The 23,254-nt window shown below is 41.3% G+C and overlaps 1 protein-coding gene across 1 annotated transcript in view; it reads left to right on the forward strand.

Annotated features, from left to right (window-relative positions):
• The window catches only part of thsd7ba (thrombospondin, type I, domain containing 7Ba), a 100,045-nt gene that overhangs the window by 30,935 nt on the left and 45,856 nt on the right, over positions 1-23,254 (forward strand). The window contains exons 4-9 of the mRNA XM_049003305.1: positions 43-291; positions 902-1,071; positions 2,518-2,673; positions 6,452-6,652; positions 21,047-21,238; positions 21,774-21,777. Coding sequence (XP_048859262.1) covers positions 43-291; positions 902-1,071; positions 2,518-2,673; positions 6,452-6,652; positions 21,047-21,238; positions 21,774-21,777 — 972 coding nt within the window. The remainder of the gene's footprint in view (positions 1-42; positions 292-901; positions 1,072-2,517; positions 2,674-6,451; positions 6,653-21,046; positions 21,239-21,773; positions 21,778-23,254) is intronic.

Below are 23,254 nucleotides of genomic sequence, written 5' to 3' on the forward strand. Positions count from 1 at the left end.
ATGAAATTATACTAATATATGTTATCACCCCTCCACCCACAGCCTATGTGTCCAAGACGCTTCTCCTGTAACACATCAGTCCTGTGTGATGCCCATAGACTGTGAGACATCTGATTGGTCGGCGTGGAGTTCATGTTCAAAGACCTGTCGGGCTGCAGACCTGTCCCCAGGATACCGCACAAGGACCCGCTATGTTACGCGGCCCCCGATTGGCCTGGGGGTGGAATGTCCCTTTCTTCAAGAAAAAGAAGCCTGCAACATCTTTGGCGACTCCCTCCCCAGTTGTCCCATGTACGTATCTCCTTCCTGATTGGCTCATCATGACACACGGTGTTAATTCTCCCTCTCCTCTCGTGATAATAATGTGCAAATAAGCTGTGCTGCTCTGCAGGAGAGAAAACGGGCTAATATTTCCTTAGGGCTCGGTGAAATGCATTCAAGCATCCACACGATTAAGGGAAATTGTTTTATAAATTACTGTTGTCTTATTAAAACCTCCATTCAATTGCTTTATGCTACACATTTTTCATAGTTGCTGCATTTTCATTACTGAGCATTCCTTGGAACTGGAAAAAAGTGATAACGATAATATTTTAAAGGTAGGCAAGCACATTCTATTCTGGTTTGCACTTATACAGCATGCAGTGCTCTCTGCTTGAGTGCAGGGGAGAAAGCTGGCGAGGAGCCTCTGAAGACTGTTTGATTCCAAATAAGCCGTCGTTAATTGTTGGCACGGTACTCCATAGCCCGTTAGTCCAGTTGTCCCTTGTCTGTCATCGGCGGCCGCTTCCAAAAAGCGGAGCGCCGCTGACCCTGTCCTTCTGTTTTCCTTGTCTGTCGTTATCCGATTCCGCTTCCCTAATGGCTGTGAGAATTGGGAAGCTCATTGTGTTTCCCTCAGGTACGTCTGGAGGACCACAGACTGGGCCGACTGCCAGGTGCCCCCCCTGCTCAGCCCGCAGGATCAGCGTCATGGCAACCTGAGCTTCTTCTGTGGGGGTGGGATCCAAACCAGAGAAATTCACTGCGTACAGCTTTCTGATAGCACTGCCCCACATAACAGAAAAGAAGGTAAATATTAAGAAAAAAAAAAGCCTGTCTTCTGTGTGTGTCTGTGCATCAGCATTTACCTGTGAGAGCTGTGAAGGACTTAAGCATCGTCCAGGACGGATCCTCCCCTGGGGGGGGCGGCTGCAGCGGATAAGGCTGTAAGCGGATGTGTCATTGTGGCCCACTGCCGTGTGTGGTGGATAGATGGAGGGAGGGGAGATTACATGCTTACATGCTAATTCTATTTTCACTATAAAGTAACAAGCTGTTAGGGAAGCCAGCGAAATAAAGGTTCACTAGATCAGGCTCAGGATCAATAACTTGTAATGTATTGAAGTGATGCAATGCCATCATCGATCTAATGTAAACCTCGGTTTTCCCCATTTGTCTCAATTGTCTCTGTTCCTGCTTTAATGAGTCTGACTCCTCACACGGTTTGACCCAGAAGTTCATCGGCACTGTGGCCCCTTCAAAGACACGGTCGTCCACCAATGCCAAAGGGAGAAATCAAAATAAAAAAATAGAAAGAAGCAATGCAAACACGCTGCTCCAAGTGCAGAATATTAATGAAGGTCTTTACAATCAATAGCTTTCTGGGATTTGGATCAGTGGAAGGCAGGAATGATGTTTGTTTTAGACTTGGCTTACCTGGCTTATGTTTAATGCATAGAGATCAGAGCCAGTGGTCCAGTAATGGATAACTCTGTTTCCCAATTCGGTCCTCAAGGACTCACAGCCAGTCCGCGTTTTTGCTCCCTCCCAGCTTCTGGTAGACTGAAAATGTGAACTGTCTGGCAGGGAGCTGGTAGGGAGCAAAAACACGGACCGGCTGTGGGTCTCCGGGGATTGGATTGGGAAACACTTCTCTATTGACATGTTTCCAGGACTAGAGTGTTTCTGGACCTGCCACATGCATGTATTCTCATTTTTGTTGGTGTGTCTGTTTTTGCAGGATGTTTTCAATAAATTGAATAAAGCATTATGGAGGAATAATCACAATATTATTTTCTTTGTGCAAATTGAATGATGGCAAAGGTCCTCACAGCATTCTTCATTATTTGGCATTCTAATTGCAATTGTTTTGAATCCAGCAGTAAGCAACCCTCAGTGTCATAGTCTGTGAATGGTCAACAATCTGTTCTGAGTCTGAGAATGTCATCTTGGTATTGTGGCCTGTGAATGGTCAATAATGTATCATGAGAACGTCCTAACAGTATCGTGGCCCGTGAATGGCCAGACTGTGCCAGCAATGTCTTTTTAGTGTCCTAGTCCTAGCATGCGAATGGTCAACAATGTGTGCTGAGAATGTCCTCTTAGTATCACAGCCTGTAAATGGTCAAAACCGTGTCCTGCCAGTATCTCAGTGGACGCACAGCTGTTTGTGTTTTTGATGCCCTCACTCTGTGAACCCCTAGCATCACTGCTTGTGAGTGAACAGCTTTGTGTCCTCCTCCTGTTTACCTCCAGTGTCACGGCCTGTGATTGGACGGCTCTGTTCTGGGCCTCTCCCCACTGCTGTTCAGCACTGCTTCATCCCCTGCCCGGAAGAGTGCCTGCTGTCACCGTGGTCCGCCTGGGGACCGTGTCTGCATGACAATTGCTTGGAACCTCAGGGGAGGAAAGGTACATGGGCAAGAAAAAAAAAGAAGGAATTATATTTTGAGTATTAAATCGAAAATGAGGCATATTGGTCTTTATTGGTATTTATTGTTTCTTTGAGGGAAAAAGGGGGTGGCATGGTGGTGCACTGGTTAGCACTGTTGCCTCCCACCTCTGGGACCCGGGTTCGAGTCTCTGCCTGGGTCACATGTGTGTGGAGTTTGCATGTTCTCCCCATGTCGTCGTGGGGTTTTCTCCGGGTACTCCGGTTTCCCCCCACAGTCCAAAAACTTGCTGAGGCTAATTGGAGTCACTAAATTGCCCATAGGTGTGCATGTGTGAGTAAATGGTGTGTGAATGTGCCCTGCGATGGGCTGGCCCCCCATCCTGGGTTGTTCCCTGCCTTGTGCCCATTGCTTCCAGGATATGCTCTGGACCCCCCGTGACCCAATAGGATAAGCGGTTTGGAAAATGGATGGATGAGGGAAAAAGGGGCAAACTAACATTTTCAGTCATCGTGCATGTCTCTGTGCTGTCAGCGATCCCAAACATGGCGCCGTCCGCCTGCCTGCTTGGGCGTGCGCAGACAGGAGGAGGGATGAGAGGGGATGTAGCAACGTGATGAGGGGAGAGTCGTTGACTCAGCAGCGCCCCCTGTGAGCATGACTTTGGGATGGGTTTTCGGTGCCCTGCTCTAATTTATTGTCTCCCGCAATCAAAACTGGACTAAAGGTTTTTTCATTTCCTCTGAAATTAAATTTTAATCAGTATGGCTTCTGTTAGTGTTTTATTTTCTTTTTCTGAGAGGTAATAAGGCTAAGGGTTGTTGGTAGCTGTGCATTACGTAAGCAGTTCAACCCTTAGCCAGTTCTCAACCAGTTGGAAAGCACATTTCACCTGCTCTTTAAAGGTAAATGGAATTTAAAAAAAATGTACATTAATATACTGTAGGTGCACTGTGTGTCATGTTTTCTGGTGCGAAAGCAGGAAGCCTTTCGACATGGTCGTCCAAAAGGATGCTAGAACACTGCATCACAGAAACTGCAACACAGCCCTGGCATGTGGCTGCTAGCCCTGTTTCAGCTCCATTTGGTGTCTGAGCTTTAAAGACTCCACCGTGTTCTTGCGTTCCCCTGGAAGCCCCATGCCAATAACATCTGTAACAGGCAGCTTCTCACTGTTATTAACAAGGAAGAGTTTCACTGCACTCATGAGGAGCACAGCAAGCTCCTGTTCCATGTGGAGGTGGCTTCTGAAAAGTGGAACCAAACAGTTTTTTTTTTCATGAATACGTGTATTATTATTGGTGTATTATTGTCACCTTCTGCTTCATTATTCATGTATCTGTAAATTCATGTTCTCATGCAAACGTATGGTACATAAGGGGTAAGAGCACTGAATTCAAAGCTCTTCTATGTGGTCAAGTGAGAGGAGAAGCAGTGACCTACAGTTGGTAAGGAACAAAAAATATGAACTGAACCACAAAGTCATGCTCAAATAAGACTGTGAAGGCAATAGAAGCCTTCAGTTATTCATTTCCTGAGCGAGGGGGTTCTCTAGGACTCTTTTTCACGATTTGGGGCTGCGGGATGGGTTGACTTTTGGGCCAAGGAGCTGGTCATGTGACTTACACTTACTTTGGAGGTAGGCTCAAATCAAAACGACTTAAAAGCAAAAAGTTTTGAAACATTCCTTTCACCTTTCATAACCAATTACCGGGTACATGGTTGTGGTGAGTCAATCCGAGGAATCATAAGGCAGAAGACAGGGGAGAACCCCGACTGGATGCCGGTCCATCACAGGGCACAGTGACACACTACGAGCAAATTAGACACACCGACCCACCTGTCCACACATCTTTACACTTTAGGTGGTAACCCATGTGGCAAAGGAGAACACAGAAGCTCCATACGCAGAATCAGGGATGAGACACCGATTCAGCTCTGCGGGGATGAGGTCACAGTGCTAACAGCTGAGCCACCATACTGTGTGAAAGCCTTTAAAAACACTAGTGGGTTAATTATGTACAAAATATATACCTCTAAGCCCAGAACTTGGGACTTTTCAGATAAGCCTACTATAAACCTTTTGTTACTAATTCACTGAGTGCCATAAAGTGTTAATTAGCTGTTACTTTCTGAAGTAAGGCGATACGGTAATTACCGTAACAGCGTTTAGCTGGAAACAGAGGGGACACATAGTTTCATGAATTAATTTAAGCCAAAATCAAATCTAGTGAATGAAGAACCCAAATGTAACTGTTGGCTTTACATTGCACCGTGTTAAGCTGCGTGGAAAAAGTACAGTGCAGTTTCAACATAGGGAACCAAACGGTTTGGGTTTCCGCTCCTTTTCCCAAATATGTTTGCACAGGCCTGTGAAAAAATTTTAGCTATCCAGTGACAATTCACATTTAAAAAAAAATAACCGTTTATCATTTCCTAAGTTGGCTGGATATTGTATATTATCAGTCTCCAAATTGGGTGTAATGTTTAAGGATGACGCAGACATCAGTGACAAGATGCAGACTTTATATGCCCTTGCAAGGAGTATAATAAAAACTCTCGTGCAGAAAGTGCTAAATAAATGAACCAATCCAGAGCATTTAAATATGTAGGGTTTTCTGCTGGCTGAATTACAGCCATTCCCCAGTGTGCCGCAGGTGTAATTGTACGGATTGAAACATCTTTAACTAACCATGGACTTTCTGGCCCTCCGAGATTTATTAGGGGAAGCTAGAATGGAAGGGAAAAAATCTGGTGGGTATATATACTTACAGTGCCAAGTCTTCCTGTTCCAGGACGTTGATGTATTACTAGTGTTGCAGCTCATTCTGCAAATATCTGTAGAAACCCGTGGTAATTATCTCTGGAGCTCCGCCCACCACAGTCCCACCAGCCGGGAATCTGGAGGGGAATCAAATGATGTCTCGACGATGAGATGCCGATATCTGCTGGAGAAAAAAAAATGAAAAATGTTCAGTATTAAGTAACAGGGAGATACCAAACATGGTTTGTCTGGTAAAGGTTCAAGGAAGTTGTTCTTTTTACTTTTCCTTTGGCTTCTTGTATTCGTTCATTTATTTGTTCATACGCCTCATGCTATCCTTTTTATACATTATAGCTCATCATAAACTGTAGCAGTCAGCTACCATTTAAGGTCATATCATGCCTACTTTACTACCACACAGCAGATCTTTGGTTTGCGTTGGCTTTTAATTTTATTTAGCAGTGAACTTGACACAAAAAAAGCAAACTATTCACACATTGTGTTTCAGTAGAGAACACAAGTGTCCTAATGAATATGAACATATTTTTTTGCTGCATTTTTGCTCAGTATTATTTTGGACTTCTGTTACAAATGCATGAATGGTTGTTTAGCAAATCACGTTGTTTTATTGACTGTTAAACATAACGGTAGCGTTGGCTCAGTGTCATTCCGCCATTAGTGGAGTCATTTTAACATGGGTGTAACTTAACGTGTGAAAAGTTCGGACGCTGCACGGAGTATCAGCTGGTGTTGAAATGCGAGGATATATGAGTGGGAGTTACAGGAGAGACATGAGCAGGGGTTGCATTGTCACTTCTGGGGCCCAATTCAAAATGTCCCTTTGGGGCCCACCTAGTGTAATGACGTTTTGAGGCCAACAGGGGTCCCCCAAACCTTAGGGGGCCTATGCAAACGTAAACACTGCCGTATATGAAAAGCTGTGTATGGGATATCCCTTATAGCACTGCCACACTCAGCCTGGTAGGCCATGTTGTTCTTCATGCTAATATTAGGTTTCCTCTTCCCCTCACAGGTTTTAGGCAGAGACGGCGGCACGTGGTGCGTGAGCCCGCCTACACATCCCGCGGCTGCCCCCACCTCGTGGAGTCCATTCCGTGTGAGGATCCCGTTTGCTTCCGATGGAACGTGGCGTTTGAGGAGCCCTGCGCGCTCAGTGAAGGGGCCTGCGGACCAGGCATGAAAAGCCAGAGCTTTGTGTGTGTCACCGCTCAAGGTACGGCACATGGCGGCCTCTTGTCACGCCTGCTTGGGGAGTGGCTTTCAATTGGAATGGAGCTCTGGTAGAAGGTGTGACCAGGATGTGTGGGAAATAGCAGCAAATTTAGTGGTTTCTCTTATTCTTCAGATGCAAAGACGTCGTGCGGTGAAATGCGACAGCAGGGGTTATGCGAGATGACTGCCGCTCATTTTTATGACCAATACCCCTAATTACATGGACAATTGAGATGTTTCATTATTGTCATAATAAGTTATGTGTGTGATTATTAAGGAGATGGCATTGGATCCAAATTAATCACCTTATAACTAAGTTTGGCGCAGTATGGCATGATCTCAGAAATAAATAATTGCCTTGAAAAACAGTCCAAAAAAAAAAGCCAAATACTCTGTCGTTGTGATTATTATGTGTGCATTTCCAGGCTAAATAGAGCCGCATCCGTATATCTCGATCAGGGGAAATGGGGCATTAGGCAAATGAGGACAAGCTAAAACGACATGGGATCCGCGCCATCACTTCTCAGAAGGACGCTAAAATCACTCACGTGCTCTCTCTTTGATCCAACTGGTTCCCAGTAGACGTGCGACTTAGACACAACGAGGTTTGTCGGGCAACTCCCATTCTTTGGATAAAACAAACCTGGCCTTCCGATCACAAGAACTGAAAATTGCGTAACCTAGTCCCCAGTAATGATTGCAATTACTGTCAAAGGTACCTTCATTATTATTATAATGGAATCATTAATAGTTGTGATTAAATTTGACAGTAAGTGTTATGGATTGCGATTGAAATTTGTTGCTAATACCAGACCAGAAAAAGCATAGTGACACTCCGGGTGTCTTGCCACGGGGAATCACGGACCTGGGAAGCCGGAGCAGGGGCCGAAGAATCGGGGAAATGAGGGGTTTATTAGGGATCGGCACAATCAGGAACACAAAGAACATAACAACGTCAAAGACAGGACTGAGGAAAGACTAACTGGGAAGCACTTAAATTTATGGACCCAATTAAACTAGACTAGACACAGCTGGTAAAATGGGGATTCCACAGGTGGTTAACGAGGGGGCGTGGCACACAAGAGGAGCAGATGATCGTGGCATGACACCTTGTGGCAACGGTAAACTGCACACTGCGTTTCCTGGGGAAGTCCTGTATTGCTTCTGATATAATTGTGCTCAGGAGAGAAGTGCAAGCTAGTTCAACATTTACTATCGATTTGTTCCTAAGACTGAATACATCAAGCCTGGAGTGTGTGTGTGTGTGTGTGTTCCTGTGTGTGTGTGCGGCTGTGCATAGGGTCCGCGTGTGAGTCCATGTGTGCGGAGGCCCTCCCCGCTCACACCAGCTCACGCCCTTTAGCTGACTTGAAACGGTAAAAATCCAATCTTCTGGGAAGATGGAGGTAATGGGCAGCGGACTCAGGGAGAGACTGAAATGTCACCGTCAGCTGAAAGATCTTATGGGAAGTTGCCTCTGCTGACAGCACTGGCAGATTGAATATGTGGCTCAAATTTTTTACATTTTTTTATTAGAGTCATAGTCCAAGTCTGCACTCCTGTATTCTTCCCTGCAATGTACTTCCTTCACCAAGCAACCAGGTCATGTCGTGTGGGTCGCAGGGCTGTGATTAAACTACCTGTACTGAACAGTAAGAACAAAGACCAAGGTGGCCTATGTAAATTCATGGCAGGGATGTGGCTACGGGTAGGCAGGGGATGGGCATTTTCCACCAAATTGGATCATCTGCCCTCCCAACAGAATGCCTCCCCCACCTCCCAGCTAGATCATTTTTACAGTGATTCTTACTGTCAGCCCCTATCCCCTAGTGTTGTAGTACTCGAAACCGGTCTTGGTCTTGAGACCACATTTTTTGCAGTCTTGATCTCGTCTTGGAATCAACTTTATTTTGATTTGCCTCTCGGACATAGGGGACTTCAGGTTTCATTTTGAGACAAGTCAAGAGCACTCATAAAAATGTCTCAATATGTATCATAATGGGATCTTGGGTCTCTGGGATCGTTATAAGTAGGCCTGTGGTCTCCGGGCCAGAGGGAACACAGAACCTCATTTTAATGACAAGTAATTAGACACAGGTGAAGGAAAGTGATTGTTACCTTAATTCACCTTATCCTCGGACATCCATGCTTTTCAAGCCATACAATGACAAAACTAAATAACATTTATCTCTTATGAAAGGAAACTAAAACATTGACTGTAGGAAATATATGCTAAATATATGTACTTACAGTCAATAAACTAGGCACATTTATACTCACGTGTTCTGCATCAGACAAATACATTGAGCTTTTCATGGTGCATTTTCAAAGCGACTAGTGTCATGTATCACAGTTTTATTTTATTAAAATGGCAGAGTATACTGGGTATTTTTGTAATTTTTCTCAAAAAGCATACTTGGAGGGTGACAGTTTGGCTGCATTGTTTGCTGGTCTGGCCACATCGATTTATTTAGTGAACTTTATTGAAGGCAGTTTAGCTGGGCACCAACTGCCGCTCTATTCAATAAATACTGTATTACAAGCACTGTATTCTTTCCATGTTTGCCGTTTCTGGAAATGAAACTCCGCTTCTGCCAGCACTCAAGCAAGGATTTTTTTAAGGATCAGGGAATCTTATTGTGATCCTTTAGTTTTGTTTGAAGTTCCATAAACACATGCGATACCACCTGGAAATGTTGTCTTTCCCAAGCTCCCCATGCGTCATTCACTTAGAAATGATGGACATGTTTCAAATGCAGTGGGAAATGCTGAAGCTGCCCACTCGCTCGCTCGAGAAACTCATCTCAGTATTATTATTATTATTATTATTAAATTAGAGAGGAAGGATTTATTACCTGACCATAGAAGAATTCCTGTAGCAAAACTGCATGCCTCTTCCTGAATTCACCTTCAATCAAGGGCCCTCAAGAAACCTTCATAACGTTCTCATTACTTAAACTTTGCATAGGAACTCTCAGTACCACCCTGATCCTCTTTTACACAATGTAATTATTTCAAACAAAAAGCCAAACTGTTTCCAGGGCCCTGAGAGGATATATTCTTCTCCACAGATTTGGGTACCTGAACATTTTATTACCTCTGGCAATATGTTGTTGGGTGAAGTGCCGTCAGCTGCCTGCAAGCTATTGAAAACTGTAATTGCAAGTGATACATTGTGAACACCAGGGGACATTTGTATTGTATTGCTCCTTCTCAATATACATGCAAGGATGCCTGTATGAATTGCGTTTTATTCTTCCCAGTGAATATACGTGTACCATTTTCTCCTGAATCTATATTAAGAACCCTAACTCCTTGATTATTATGGGCAATTTTAATGACCCTGATCTGAAAAGCATGACGCAAATGCAAGTAGCTCCCAGGCCATAGAGGAGAAAAGACCATATCATTGTTAAAAATTCCCTATACACTGAGATCATCCTTGTATACCACTGGGGGCTATGTAGTTGTTACCTTCATACAAGCAAAAATTGAAATTAGATAAACCAATAACAAACATAGTTTGTACTGTAAGACCACTGAGGCATCTGAGACATACTACGGTTGCCTTGATTGCTGAAGAGTCCTTGGACACTGACCTTCTGCATCATTTTCCTTGAAGAGATCCGTATTCCTAGTGGAGCCATTGTGTGAAACAACAAAGACCAAACCATAGATCACCAGGGAGTCAGGAATAATTGCTCTGGAAGGACAGCAAAAGACAACACGATGATAATCTAAAACAATGATTTGCCATAAATTCCATTGCTCCCCTGGAAAGACCTTACCAAGGCATTACCAGTTAAAGGGAAGGTATGGTATACTGCAAACCCAATCTCTGCTTAACAATCGCAGCGACTTTTCCTGGAGATCTGAAAGCTGACAGATCCACACCCCGCAGGACTCTCACAGCCCCTCCGCCACATCATCGAACCTTTAAAGGCCTTTGTCACTCTCTCCCAGCTACCACCGGCCAAATGACAACCTTGCAGACCAACTCAGCTCAGCTCCCTTCCTCCTTATTAAACAACAGGCACTCCACACACTTGTGAAGAAACAGAAATGCAGGAAAGAAACTAACCCCAACACAGTAAAAGTGCACTGTGCTGACCAGCAAGCCCCAGACACAGATATATTGAACCTTTGGTTCACTTGTGCATTGTCTTCACCTGCTTCAACTCTTCCATTATTTTTCTAGTTGCAGCAAGGATGAAATCAACCCCAGGGACTACAGACTTATTGCACTTTTAAAAACATTTAAACATTCGATTTTCTCCTACCTCAAATCCGGCACAGAGTTGGTCATTGACCCCCTAGAGTTAACATACAGGCCTTACAGGTCAATGGTCAATACTCTACGTTCACATGGATCTTCACTGTCCCCTAGGCACATGCGCTTGGACCCTGTTTGTGGATTTTAAGCTCCGCTTCAAGCTGCATTATTTCCAAACAGTCCCAGATGTCTGCGATTTGCCCCTGTATGTCAGTGGATCAATAACTTCTTCGCCAATAGGAAGCAGTGTATTCTGTTAAGCTCCTATTGTACCTTAACAGTGGTGCAGGAAGTCTGCCTGTCTCTCCCCTGCTTCACACTTTATACACTAACGACTGCACCTACAGAGATTAATTTAGTGTATTAAAAGATGAAGCTGGCAGATGACAGCGCTTTCATTGGCCTCGTCACAAATGATGATGAGATGAGGTACCGGAGAGAGGCTGACTGGCATCCAAACAGCACAAACGACAAGCGACTTTCCAGAAACACCCCCTGTCATGGTCTCTTCATCAAAATTAATAATGCAGTGCCCAAGCGGCTTAGTTTTTTTTAAAAAAAAAATTATTCTTGAAGGCCATCATCTGCAGCACATTGAAATGGGTTCAGAATCTCATCGCCACCATGGGGAAAGGTATGGAGAAAAAAAAGCACCATCACCCAAGATGACTTGATAAAATCCAGTGTGGCTAACATTGGAATTCAAGCCCTTCAGCACTTCCTGGTTTAGCTCATATCTGCTTATTCGAAGGGCAAACTGCAGCATGCTGAGAGATCTGCAGAGAAAGTGGCTGCCTGTAGTCTCCCCTCCACTAGGACTTTGCATAACATCAGCGTAAAGAAGTGTGCTGCCCACCCCCTCCCACTCATACATTCATAACCTGTTTCTAATTCTCAATTTTGGAAAATGCTTAAAATCAGAACCAATCATGGAAATCACAGTCAATCAACACCTGCACTCCTCATTTCCCTAAATTTCTCATCAACATGAAATCCTAGACCAATTATGCTCTTTGTATGTAGCAATTCCTACGCAGACTGCAAGTTTTTGCATTAATTTGCACGAATACCGTTTTTTTTTTTTTAGAGTACATGTTTACATTGGATACTTTGGCGTACTGGACTACTTCGAGTTCTGTTTGAGATGCCTTCACCTTCATTTGTATCTTTTTATTTAGCAGAGCACTCATGAATACATTAAAACTAATTCTATGTGCAAGACAATCAACATGCTTAATAAGGCAGGTTATGTAGGACTGTGATCTTTTTAATAAGAATGGTTTGGAAGTAACAATTTGTATTATGCTTGTTTTGATTTATGTTGTGTTTCATGCACTGTCAAAGTCACTACTCTCTGACATTCCTATGGCTTTCTGTTGAGCTGACAATGGTATTAAATTCCTATTAGATTTCAGACCAATTCAGCAATCATTTGACCCTTGGGAGTTTATAAACCATAGAATTGAGCAGTAATTAGGGCTGACGTCAATAGTGGGACGTCACTATTTGTAATTATTTGTTAATGTATTTCCAAGGTTTTAATCATGAAAAGTCTTTAGTTTAATAGTATTTCCCATCATGTGACTGATCCTGTGCTGGATCAGTTAGGAGAGAGAAAGATGGATGATTGGGGGGTTACATTAAAAATAAAACCAAAGTAACAGTTTATATATTCTCTTCTGGTTCCTCTTTGTTGTGTGCTGCCGTAACAGTATTTCAGCGTTTTGCTGAAGTGCGATTCCCAAATGCATTGTGGTGTTAATACCTAGTAAACTTCACCAAACAAGCGTTTCTTTTAAACCCATTGATAATTAGCATGGTACATTACACATCTCTTTTATTAACATGAAAGCCAGCCCAGCCATTAATCATAGAGGGCTTCTTGAGGCTTACTTGTGGTTCTCTACAGACCCTGGTTTACCTTAGTGGGCAGGGCTACAGCCTTTAACATGAGCTTTGAGTTTCACAAATCTCTCCCCAACAGTGTATCTAGATTGGTGTCAGTGATGGATAAGTACAGCTGACTTCATGAACGTGCACAACTAAAGCTAAAGTAAAACTGTATTTATTGCTGTGTTTCTTTCTTTATGTCCCTTTGTTACAAAACCTTCCACATATACAGTAGTACTTCTTCAACCTTTTATTTAAGGAGCTATCATTCCTCTTTGATACTGTGCTGGATTCTCTGAAAGTGATTTATTTCTTACTCCAGTAAATCTTTCTGGGTAAAATTTTTTGGTAACCTTTTACTTAAAGCATTACACATACAGATGCCTTCATAATGTATTATAATGCATTCATAAAGTATTATAAACATGGCTGTAACTATTTATAGAAAGGAATAGCACATTATATCCATGTTTATTATGCATTATGAATGCTCTCTGAAGCTGTCATCTATAATGCACTATATATGCCTTCATAATGCATTATAATGGCTTATACTGACCATTATCATGCATTATGAAGGTATCTATAATGCATTATTATGACTGCTTTAAGTGAAGTGTTGCTGATATTTGTTAAATATACTATTATCTAATGCAATTAACAAGATGCATCAGTAAATGAAATGAATGGCAATTAATACTTTTCAGTTATTCAGTGTTATGTCCAATCAAAGTATAATCAATCCATGTGGCAGATCCCAACAGTGGAAAATGTCCATATGTGCCGAATCCAGGAGTTATCCTGAGAGCAGTTCCTGAGCCTAAGGAAAGGCATTTTATGTTTATTTATATTCTTTTATGTAAAAGACATCTGTTGTCAGTTAATTGGTGAATTATGGTGGATGTGCAGGGAGTGGATATTATTGTGTGCCAGAAGATCGATGTGGGTGGTGGATATGATTCTGTTCAGTCATATCTCAGGCACTCAGGTCTTACTGCAGACGAGCAAAATCTATACAGTGACAATCTCCTGATTACTCCGTCTGTTGTGTCAATATTCCCTTATATATTGGCAAATAGAACCATTTTCGCTATTACCTTTAAGGTGTATGGCAGTGAAGGCAGCCTTTTCACCTTGCAAGGCAGAAGCTATAGGAAGTTGAGATGGATGCACCAGGATCAGGAGCATTCCTGTGTTTTGGGGGCCTCAGCATTTTTCGCTTGCTTCTGTTTTTATTTCCAGTGTTATCTAAGAGTCCTCTGGGGTCAGTGAAGGAATGTCCTGTAGGAATCCTAAATCCACTCCCCCCCCCCCCCCCACACACACACACACACAAGCTGTCTTGTTAGCCAGCGTAGTGCGCAGGCTCTTGGGTAGGAGAAGCCGTTAGCTTGTGGAGACAGGGTAAATTAAGTGGAGCGATTCTATCAGGGAAGCGACATGCTGGAGTGTATGGGTCCCTGCAGCCTGGTCCATCTCCTGTTACAGCCCCTGGCAGCAGACCTGTTAGCCACTCCCAGGTGGCGCACTTAACTATCACCGAAACATGGAGGCAAATAAATGCAAAGGGACAGTCGCTTTGTGGGAACTGTTTGTAGTGACATTTTAGTGAAGTAGCCTTAAACTCTACTTAAACAGTGGGAAATGACCAAGAAAAGGCCGCAAGGAAAATGTGCAAAGAAAGTAGCATAAAGTTCAGAAGGGAACATCTTAATCATAGTGTCTGTGACTGTACTGTAGTCCCCCTGTACCCACGTGTCAGTTATCCAAAAAAAAAATCATTCAATCGCTGTAACAATATGTTTTTTAATTGTTCCTTCATCCTTTGAGGAGTATAAAAAGCATGATTTTCATTGCTGTTAGCCCTTGATACATGATATTTTTTATTGCTTTATCATCTCTTGAGTACTATGCTAAAACATCCCTTTTATTCAAGAGAGTTAATTACTGTACAGTACTGTATAATAATGCACAATTTGCTTTTATTATTATTGTTTTTTTAATGTTGGAAATGTGTTACTGTGTGCAATTTCTCAATAACCATATATATCAGTACAGGAAAAATCACGTTCTATGTGGGGTCTGTGGATGGTTTGCTATTATCGGTTTTGCGGTTTCGGCCACCTGCGGTAGGTCTTGGAACATATCGTCCACGGATACTTAACCATAATCCTTTGCTGCCATTTTAAGAATATGCTCATGATGAGCTTTTAATATCTTTTTTGTCATCTTTTTCATGGACTTGAAAACTGCATTGTATCAGTTGGGTGTTTTTTTAGGTGAGGCTCTTTGCGTTGCCTTCTAATGGACTCTGTCTTGGGAGTGTCTATAAGCTTTGTGATTCAGGGGTAAAGGTTTGATTATGTGCTGAGGAACCGAGGAAGTCAGTCAGTAGCTCGCGGTGTCATTTGTGTCCCATAGGGTTTCAATTCTAGACAAAGAAAGAATTCATTACTCATTTTTTATTCTAGCCATCCATCCACCCATCCCAGAAAGCACAGGGTGCAATGCAGGGGACAGCCTGGAAGTCTGGAAAACCTTTATTTTTATCCCTAAGTACAGATCTGCTGATATTCTCATATAGATATTTCCTGAAAGACTTCTGTAAAATCTTTCTGAAGGCTAGTACTGTACTTATAGTACAGTGAGTGCAAGGCTTGAGTAAGTTCTTATTTGTGACAAAAATGAATAGACTACTTACACCACAAGTATTTGCGGTTTCCAAGTCAGTGTTATGATATATATATATATATATATATATATATATATATATATATATATATAATATATGGAATTCCTTTGGATTAATTATTAATCATTGAACATCTGCACCTGCCGGAAGATATGTTGCAGTAAGTGAATTAATCAGACCCCAGGTCGGATACATAGAGGGTCACAGTCATAGAGGTACATGTCAAACTACATAAACTATACTTGTGTTGGCACAGATAGTTTGTCACCTAGGCAAAGTGTTGAGACTCCAGATCAGCATGTCGCCCAGCTGGCTTGTTGCCACGCTCCTCTTCACGGTACACAAGCACAGCAATACTAACGCTGCACTTTTACACCAATGAACCTGCAGGTGTTACCAGGGGAAAGAGTACACAGAATTATCCAAAGTACAGTTTGATATTTAAGAATTAAGATTTTTCTCAGAGCCCTAAGCCATTATTTTGATTTGATTCCAAATCTAGTTTCTTAACAAATTTTCTGTCTGCATTGTGATTGATACATAATGACTGTGATGCTGAATCGTTTGTTTTTAATTTAAATAAAAGTGACAGTAGTCTGGTGAATGACCTTTCTTTCTGATTGGCTAGCATGCTAATACAGCGCTACAGTGCTAATTCTGATGGGGCCCGGAGTCTTCCCTTTCATTCCAGGCAGTTATATAATGACAAGCAGCAGGATATGGGGATAAGGGCTTCATATGCATTGTTTATTTAAAACTTTTCAACATTCACTCTAGATTATGTTTGTGCAGCTCACTGACAGGGTAAAGCAATATGCTGAATAACGATTCATGAGGAGATTAATATTACTTTTGAACATTTAAAAATAGCATTTTGGGCTTAAAAAGCTGAATGAGGTATTCATTTGCATAAACCATAGCATAGTTCCAATCAGAATAATCTGATGATGTTGACATCTTAAATGCTGTTTTGTATTTGTTTAATAAATTTGAATACTTGAATAAATGCAAATTACTTTTTGTAATTTCATGTGTGAAAAATCTCCTATGAATCCACTCTTTTTGGAAGCGGTTTGTGAAATATTCCGTGTTTTATTACATGTTAATCCTAAAAGAGGACATTTTAATCTTTAAAAATGTGAATGCACTTTCTGAATATCCGCATGCTGAAAACATAAATCTTTGACATTAGCTGACAAGGGATCTTAAAAATCCTCCAGACAATTACCTGAAAATTATTATAGTATATGTATTGTATATGCATTGTGGACCCTTTGGGTTGCCACCTGTCCCTGACAATATGGGATCGTCCCTTATTGGAAGACAAAACTGCTGCATCCCATATTTAGGCCTTTGTGTGAAAAGGTGTTGAAGAATTAAAATAAAGACTAAAATTTTAAGTAGTCAAAACAAGCAAAACAAATACACGTGTTCTGTCGAGTTTAATGGTAAAATCTGGCACCATATCTGCGGAATTCGGAGTCCGTAAGAATGCAAACCATATATTAACAATCAATTCAGTTGTTTGTATAAAACACAGATATCAGCAAAATATCAATATCATTTAAGATAAATTACATTAGCACAGAAGGGTAGCATGTGTGATGTGATGTTGATTTATTCATGTGCTGTAGTCTATTGGAAGCAGTTTTTGTTGGGTAGGAAAAAAGGGTGGGACACCTTTACTGCAATATATAACTTTGGTTTTGTGGGAAGCATTAGGAATATTTCACGTAATACCTGCATGCATGAAATGTTTTTAATTATACAGCCAAAAACCCTGACTCTCTTGAAAATATTTTCACAGCATTTTATCCCCACATTCAAATGTGAAATCTTCTGGTCTTTAAAATGATGTTATAGCTCAAGGGATGGTTCTCTGCTTTTCTGGGGATTTTTGTATGTTCCATACTCTCAGCCTGCTTTATTGATCTAATAAGACAAAGATCACGCTGCAGAAAGGCATTTAAAGATGCTAAATCAAGCAAAGCCTGTAGTACCTTGTCTGTCCCTTGACATTTTACAGATGGAGTTACTGAAGTGGGTAACCCCACCAGTTTAATAATCTTATTATTTAAAAGAATATTTAAATGTGGTCGCTGGTCAGTAATCCAGTGCTCAAATGGACTTTAAAACAGCTCTAATCAGTTATACAAAGGCAACATCCATCCAATTTTGGCCATGTCAAGATTTTCCAACATTAGAGTTCTTGGAAGTCGAGTTCCCTCTGTCAATGAAAGAGTATAAGATGGAAATTGAACTGTTTATTATAATTCCATGTTTTAAATCTGCTGTGAAAATGTCTCCGTAATGGCTGAAATGCATACTGTTACTTTGCGGATATTCCCTATCTCAGGTGGGCTGGAGAGGTTAATTTGAGCTATCTGCATGCACATTTTTATCATGTTCTCTGAGGGCATGACTTATATTTAAAAAAAAGTTACGAGAGCCATGTGAAATTGCGGTGGAAAATTCAACTTTTTTCCTTTTCATTATTTTTTTCTCTCCTGAAGCGAGAGTAGGTGTGCATTATACACATTCTCTGTTTAGCTGGACAACCACTGCTCAAAAAATTTCTGTTCCCGAGCCACGCACAGGATATAAAAGAGTTCCTAAAGTAACTTTTAACTCCATTTGGTTTATTCAGATTAGGCCTTTTTCTGCTTTTAATATAATGATCTGAATTTATGAATTTATAACAAAGGATTAAATTGCTTTGTGGCTTCATGCAAAAAGGAGAATCTCCATTTACCTTTAAGGGTTACACATAGCCTATACGTGTTTCATTTTAGTAAAGCAGTATTGCTGGTTTCTGCTTTTTAGTCACGTACAGTCGCATTATGGGATGCTGGAATCATACTGGAAAATAGCTTGGTGTAATTAAGACGTCTAGTTGAGTGAGCTGTGAAGTGGACAGCAGTGTGTTCTTCCGCATTTATTGACTTTGAGGATTCAACATTTGAAGTGGATCATACAGATTAACGGCTGCGGTGCACCATTACTGCCGCTTGGGTTAGTTGGCACCGTAAACCTCTAAGTGTTCCCCCCACCCCCCCACCCCCTGCAAAAGCCGCACTTTATTTCATGACAGCTTGTATCTCCAGCCTTCACGGCTTGCAAAGGGAGCGTATGGTAATTGAATAAATAGCAGCTTAGCCCTTAGGTTGCTGTTGTCGAACCCTTAAACTGAAAAGCTATGACTCATCCGAACATGCGGTTTTGGAGCTAAATAGCAGAGTCTTGTGCTTCCCAGAGATACTTTGACAAATTAATACCCTCCCACAAGGATATAACTTATCTGACGCACCACGTAGCATAATTACTTTATTTGTTTGTTTGTTGGTTTATTATTTATTTGTTGTTCTGGTCCAATGGGACATCACTGATTTGAAAAAAACATTCTGCCTGAGTTTATGATGTTAGTCACTGTTCCCGCATCCAGTGAATGGGCTGTGATCTATCCTTAGGTTTCTATTAACTCAAGACAGACAATGCTATTTTAATTTACATTAATACTTTATTAGTATATATTGTAAGATATACTTCCAGTATTCTGTACAGCCAGTTTGTTCTTATCCAAAGCTCCAGAATCTCATCACGATTGTATTGTCCCTTATTGTCCCCAAAGTCACATATTTTCTGCTTCTTTATGTTTCACTCGAATAAGAAATTAATGGTTTTGTGTTGACACCGGTAAGTTGCAAAGACATTAAGTTGTTTTAATACAGAGATGTTATCAAGGATGCCAAGGAACCAGAACAGCTGGAGGAGCAGATTGTAGCTTGCACCATTCTCCTTCACACTGACCGTTAGCAGACCTGCAGGGTACGTGTGTGAGACATCGTCCCACTTGGCTGAAAATGGCCGATTGTGGACTGAGAAGTCGCGTCCATGGTCTAAGGGCTGAAGGTTGGGCCGGTGAATGGAAGTGGGGCAGAGGGGTTGCATAGGAGAGATAAAGATACTTACCTCCTAAATAATTGGAAAGGAAAATATTCATTCATTTTATTTCTCATTGCAGGAAAAAAAGTTACCTTTGCGATTCAAAAAACTCAAAATAATGTTATGTGGCAAGTTATGGTGCTTCTGAAATGAAATGTGTCATAAATGAAAGGATCATTATCATATATGGTTATATATGTTTCTCTGGAGGAAAAAAAACATCAGTCTCTTTCTTGTAATATAAGGCATTCAGTGCAACAGATGCTGATTCTGATCAAAAGAATTTTTTTAAGAATTTCAGTGCATGACTAGAAGATAACAAGACCGAGAATAACTTTATGGGAATTTTATCTATTTTACTGTAAAATAGCTGGATTAAAAAGACTATTTCCTACACTGAAAAATATGGCATTATCACTGTTAAGATGCTTATTTTCCTTCACATTTCTTTACTCATGTTTTAAATTTCCACCCCCCAGAAATAATAAAAGCTTATCTAGGATGATCTTTTTTCTCTCTATGGCCAACAAGTTTGTTCTAAATGAAAATAGAGGTCAGGGGTTAAGCAAGGTGACTAGAGGACAGCGATTTCAGTATCACTTCAGATTCAGTGGACAATACCAGAAAATTGGCCCCAAATGGAGGATGTACATACATGTCTAAGCCTGCTAGGATGTGAAGTATAATGGTTAACTGGATATGTGTTTGTTTAGTAGTTGAGTGCCAGTATTGAGCCTTGTTTGTTGAAAATCATGGTCATTGAAAAAGGGGGAAAGTAGCAGGCTTGTGTGTTAACATGCATTAAAACTGACGATAATTGAAGGAATAGTTCACCCCAAAACTGAAAAAAGCCGTGTTTCTCTCAGATGTAATGGGACTGAATAACATCCTTTCTGCAGTTTATAAAGCACCAAAAAATGCATTCGAAAAATTTGTGGGGGGGCTCATGGTCGTATCTTCTGCACAGTGATACAATTGGTACAACAGGGAGAAGAAAACAGTAAAACTACATTAAACTGCTCACTACAAAGTCTGCAGATTATCATGAGTCCACCGGTTCATGATTTCTGGTAAGAGACATTACTGTTGAGTTTTTCTGAGGCACCTTTTGGAGCTTTAAATACCGCAGAATGAATGCCATTCAGTTCCATTATATTTCAGAGAAGGCTGACATTACTATGATTTGTATCTCCAAAACCAGACAACTTCCAGCAGAACAACCTAGATGACTAAATATCAATAAAGCTTCTCTAAAATGTATCTCCTTTCAGCTTTAGGGTGAACTGCCTCTTTAAGCATTAAACTTCAATGACAATTATGCTGTATAAATGGTTGAAGTAAAACTCGGGTTTCACATTTTCTTGCATAGTGAAGCCGGTTGAAATTTTTCTATCTTCAGGGTTCATTATTCTTAAAGCTCTTTTTACAGTCCTTTTTTCTTGTTGAAAATCTATTATAAATTACCATGGTCATCATAATTTTGAGTCACTAGTGGTTCTGGGTAGAACGAACATCTTTCTGTTAAGTGGCCTCACAACTCCACCATGCACTGGTAGGTGTACAGCACCTGATTTAGAACTCTGTATCCCATCCCACAGACTCAGCGGTTCCCAGTGAGCGATGCTTGGAAGATGCCCCGCCCTCAGTGTTACCCTGTGAGGTGTCATGCCCTGGGGATTGTGTGGTCAGCTCCTGGTCAGTGTGGTCAACGTGCTCACACTCCTGCTCAAGCAAAAATGCGGAAGGGAGGCAGAGTCGCTACCGCACCGTGCTGGCTCTTCCTGGAGATGGTGAGGACCTTCCCTTTGGCTTGTCCTTCTCACACTGTCCTTCGGAGTAGAGATTAAGAGCACTGAAGTGTTCCCCATTAAATTTCTAGAAGAAACCTTCTGTAATGCCATCATGTGTTACTTGAAAATCCAGCTGTATAAATCGCAAAAAAATTTTATGTTTCAGTGGAGGGATCCATCAGCTGTGCAATTGAGCTTTGGGATAAACGGTGGAGGCTCACGTTGATCTGGTCGTGTTTGAACATGTTTGAACCGTGTTAAACGGTGGAAGTTTATTGTTGTGATATACAGAAATCTCGGACTTTGCTTATTTTCGATTTATGTTTATAGTTTAATAAACGTTTAAAATGGAAAACATAAGTGGAACATAAGTGGAACACGAGTCGGCCACAAGTCCCCCCTCTTGGATTTAAGGCTGCAGCTCTTAAACTGACACAAAATATCGAACATCGGGAAGTGGAGTTGAAAGCAGAAAAGGGAGAACTTGAGCTGCAAACCACTATTGCCACCTCAGACGCCCAATTCAAGGTATTAGAAAAGTTTTGAAAATCATCGCCTATCCCAAGTAAGTCCTGCAAGTGAGATGACTATTGACTCCGGATTTCTACCAGCATATAGAAGTCCAGATCCAATAATTAACATGGAAAGTGGAAATTAAGAATCTAAGCCATTTCTCTCCCAGCCACCCTGGAGTATATAAGTCTATAGATGCAGTAGAAACGCTATGTAGCGTCAGGGCACGCCAGAGTGACATTACCAAGATGATGGTGAAGCAGCCATAATGGAGAATTTGCTGCCATTAGGCACCCCCATTTTCAGTGGTGATCCTCTAGATTACAGTCTATTCATGAGCCTTTGAGCATGAAGTAGAATCCCGCACTGAGAGCTTTGAAGATCATCTTGATTTTTTAGAGCAGTTTACTAGCAGTCACCCTAAAGAACTATTACAAAGTTGTCTGCAAATAACACCACATGCAGGTTATCATAGAGCCAAACAGCTACGCAAAGAGCATTTTGGGAATGACTGTAAGATTGCTGGAGCTTACTGCTGGAGTAAGGTCTTGAGCTGCACACCTACAGTATTAAGCCGGAGCATGGAGAAGCTTTAAATGCCTCCTCACTCTTTCTAACAGCGCCCTGAAACACTATGACTGAAGTAAGTTACATGGAACAACTGCATAATATAATAAACATAAAGACTATTGTGATCGTGTTTGGATCGTGTTTTTAAACCGTGTTTAAACAGTGAAAGTTCATTGCTGTAATATGCAGAAATGTTGGACTTTGTTTATTTTTGTTTTATGTTTATAATTTAATAAACGTTTAAAATGGAAAACATAAGTGGAACACGAGTCGGCCACAAGTCCCCCCTCTTGGATTTAGTTTCCCTGATCAGGGAACCCTCACATGAAGTATTGATGTGATACACATTTAGGCCTATGAAAATCTTGCAGCAACCTTGCAGTTAATCAAATTTATACAGTTTTTTTCCCTTGTTTTCTTTTTTTGAATGTAGGCAGTCGTAACTTGAATTTGTCAGTGTATATAACAAGTGTTCACTTATACTGTAGTCCAAGGCACAGTCCTGGAAAATATTTATTGCAAAACATTGTCTTTTCAAGGCAGGAAATCCGCAGCTCTGCGTGGGCAAGGACACCATGTTAGCCATCAGCACTGAATAGATTCAGCAGCTGTTCCCGCAGACACATAAGGCTTAGCAATAATTGCCAATTAGTCCCTTTAAAATATATGACATTGAGCAAATCCCGCTAAGCAAACGTTATTACAGAAACATTAAATCAGTGGGTTTTTTGGATTTCACCTACGCTGTGGTCCCTGCCATCGTGGAGAGCGTTATCTAAGGAAGTACGGCTCCTTCAAATCCAATATAGGGGCTTTGAATTATCCTGCGATTGACTCAGAAGCTCTGACATAAATCACATGCGGTTTGATTCAGATCGTGTGAACGGCAGTGTAATTAAAGGGAAAAAAATACGATACAGCCTGGGGACCCCC

This window comes from Brienomyrus brachyistius, chromosome 1, assembly GCF_023856365.1.
Source record: "Brienomyrus brachyistius isolate T26 chromosome 1, BBRACH_0.4, whole genome shotgun sequence".
NCBI lineage: Eukaryota > Metazoa > Chordata > Actinopteri > Osteoglossiformes > Mormyridae > Brienomyrus > Brienomyrus brachyistius.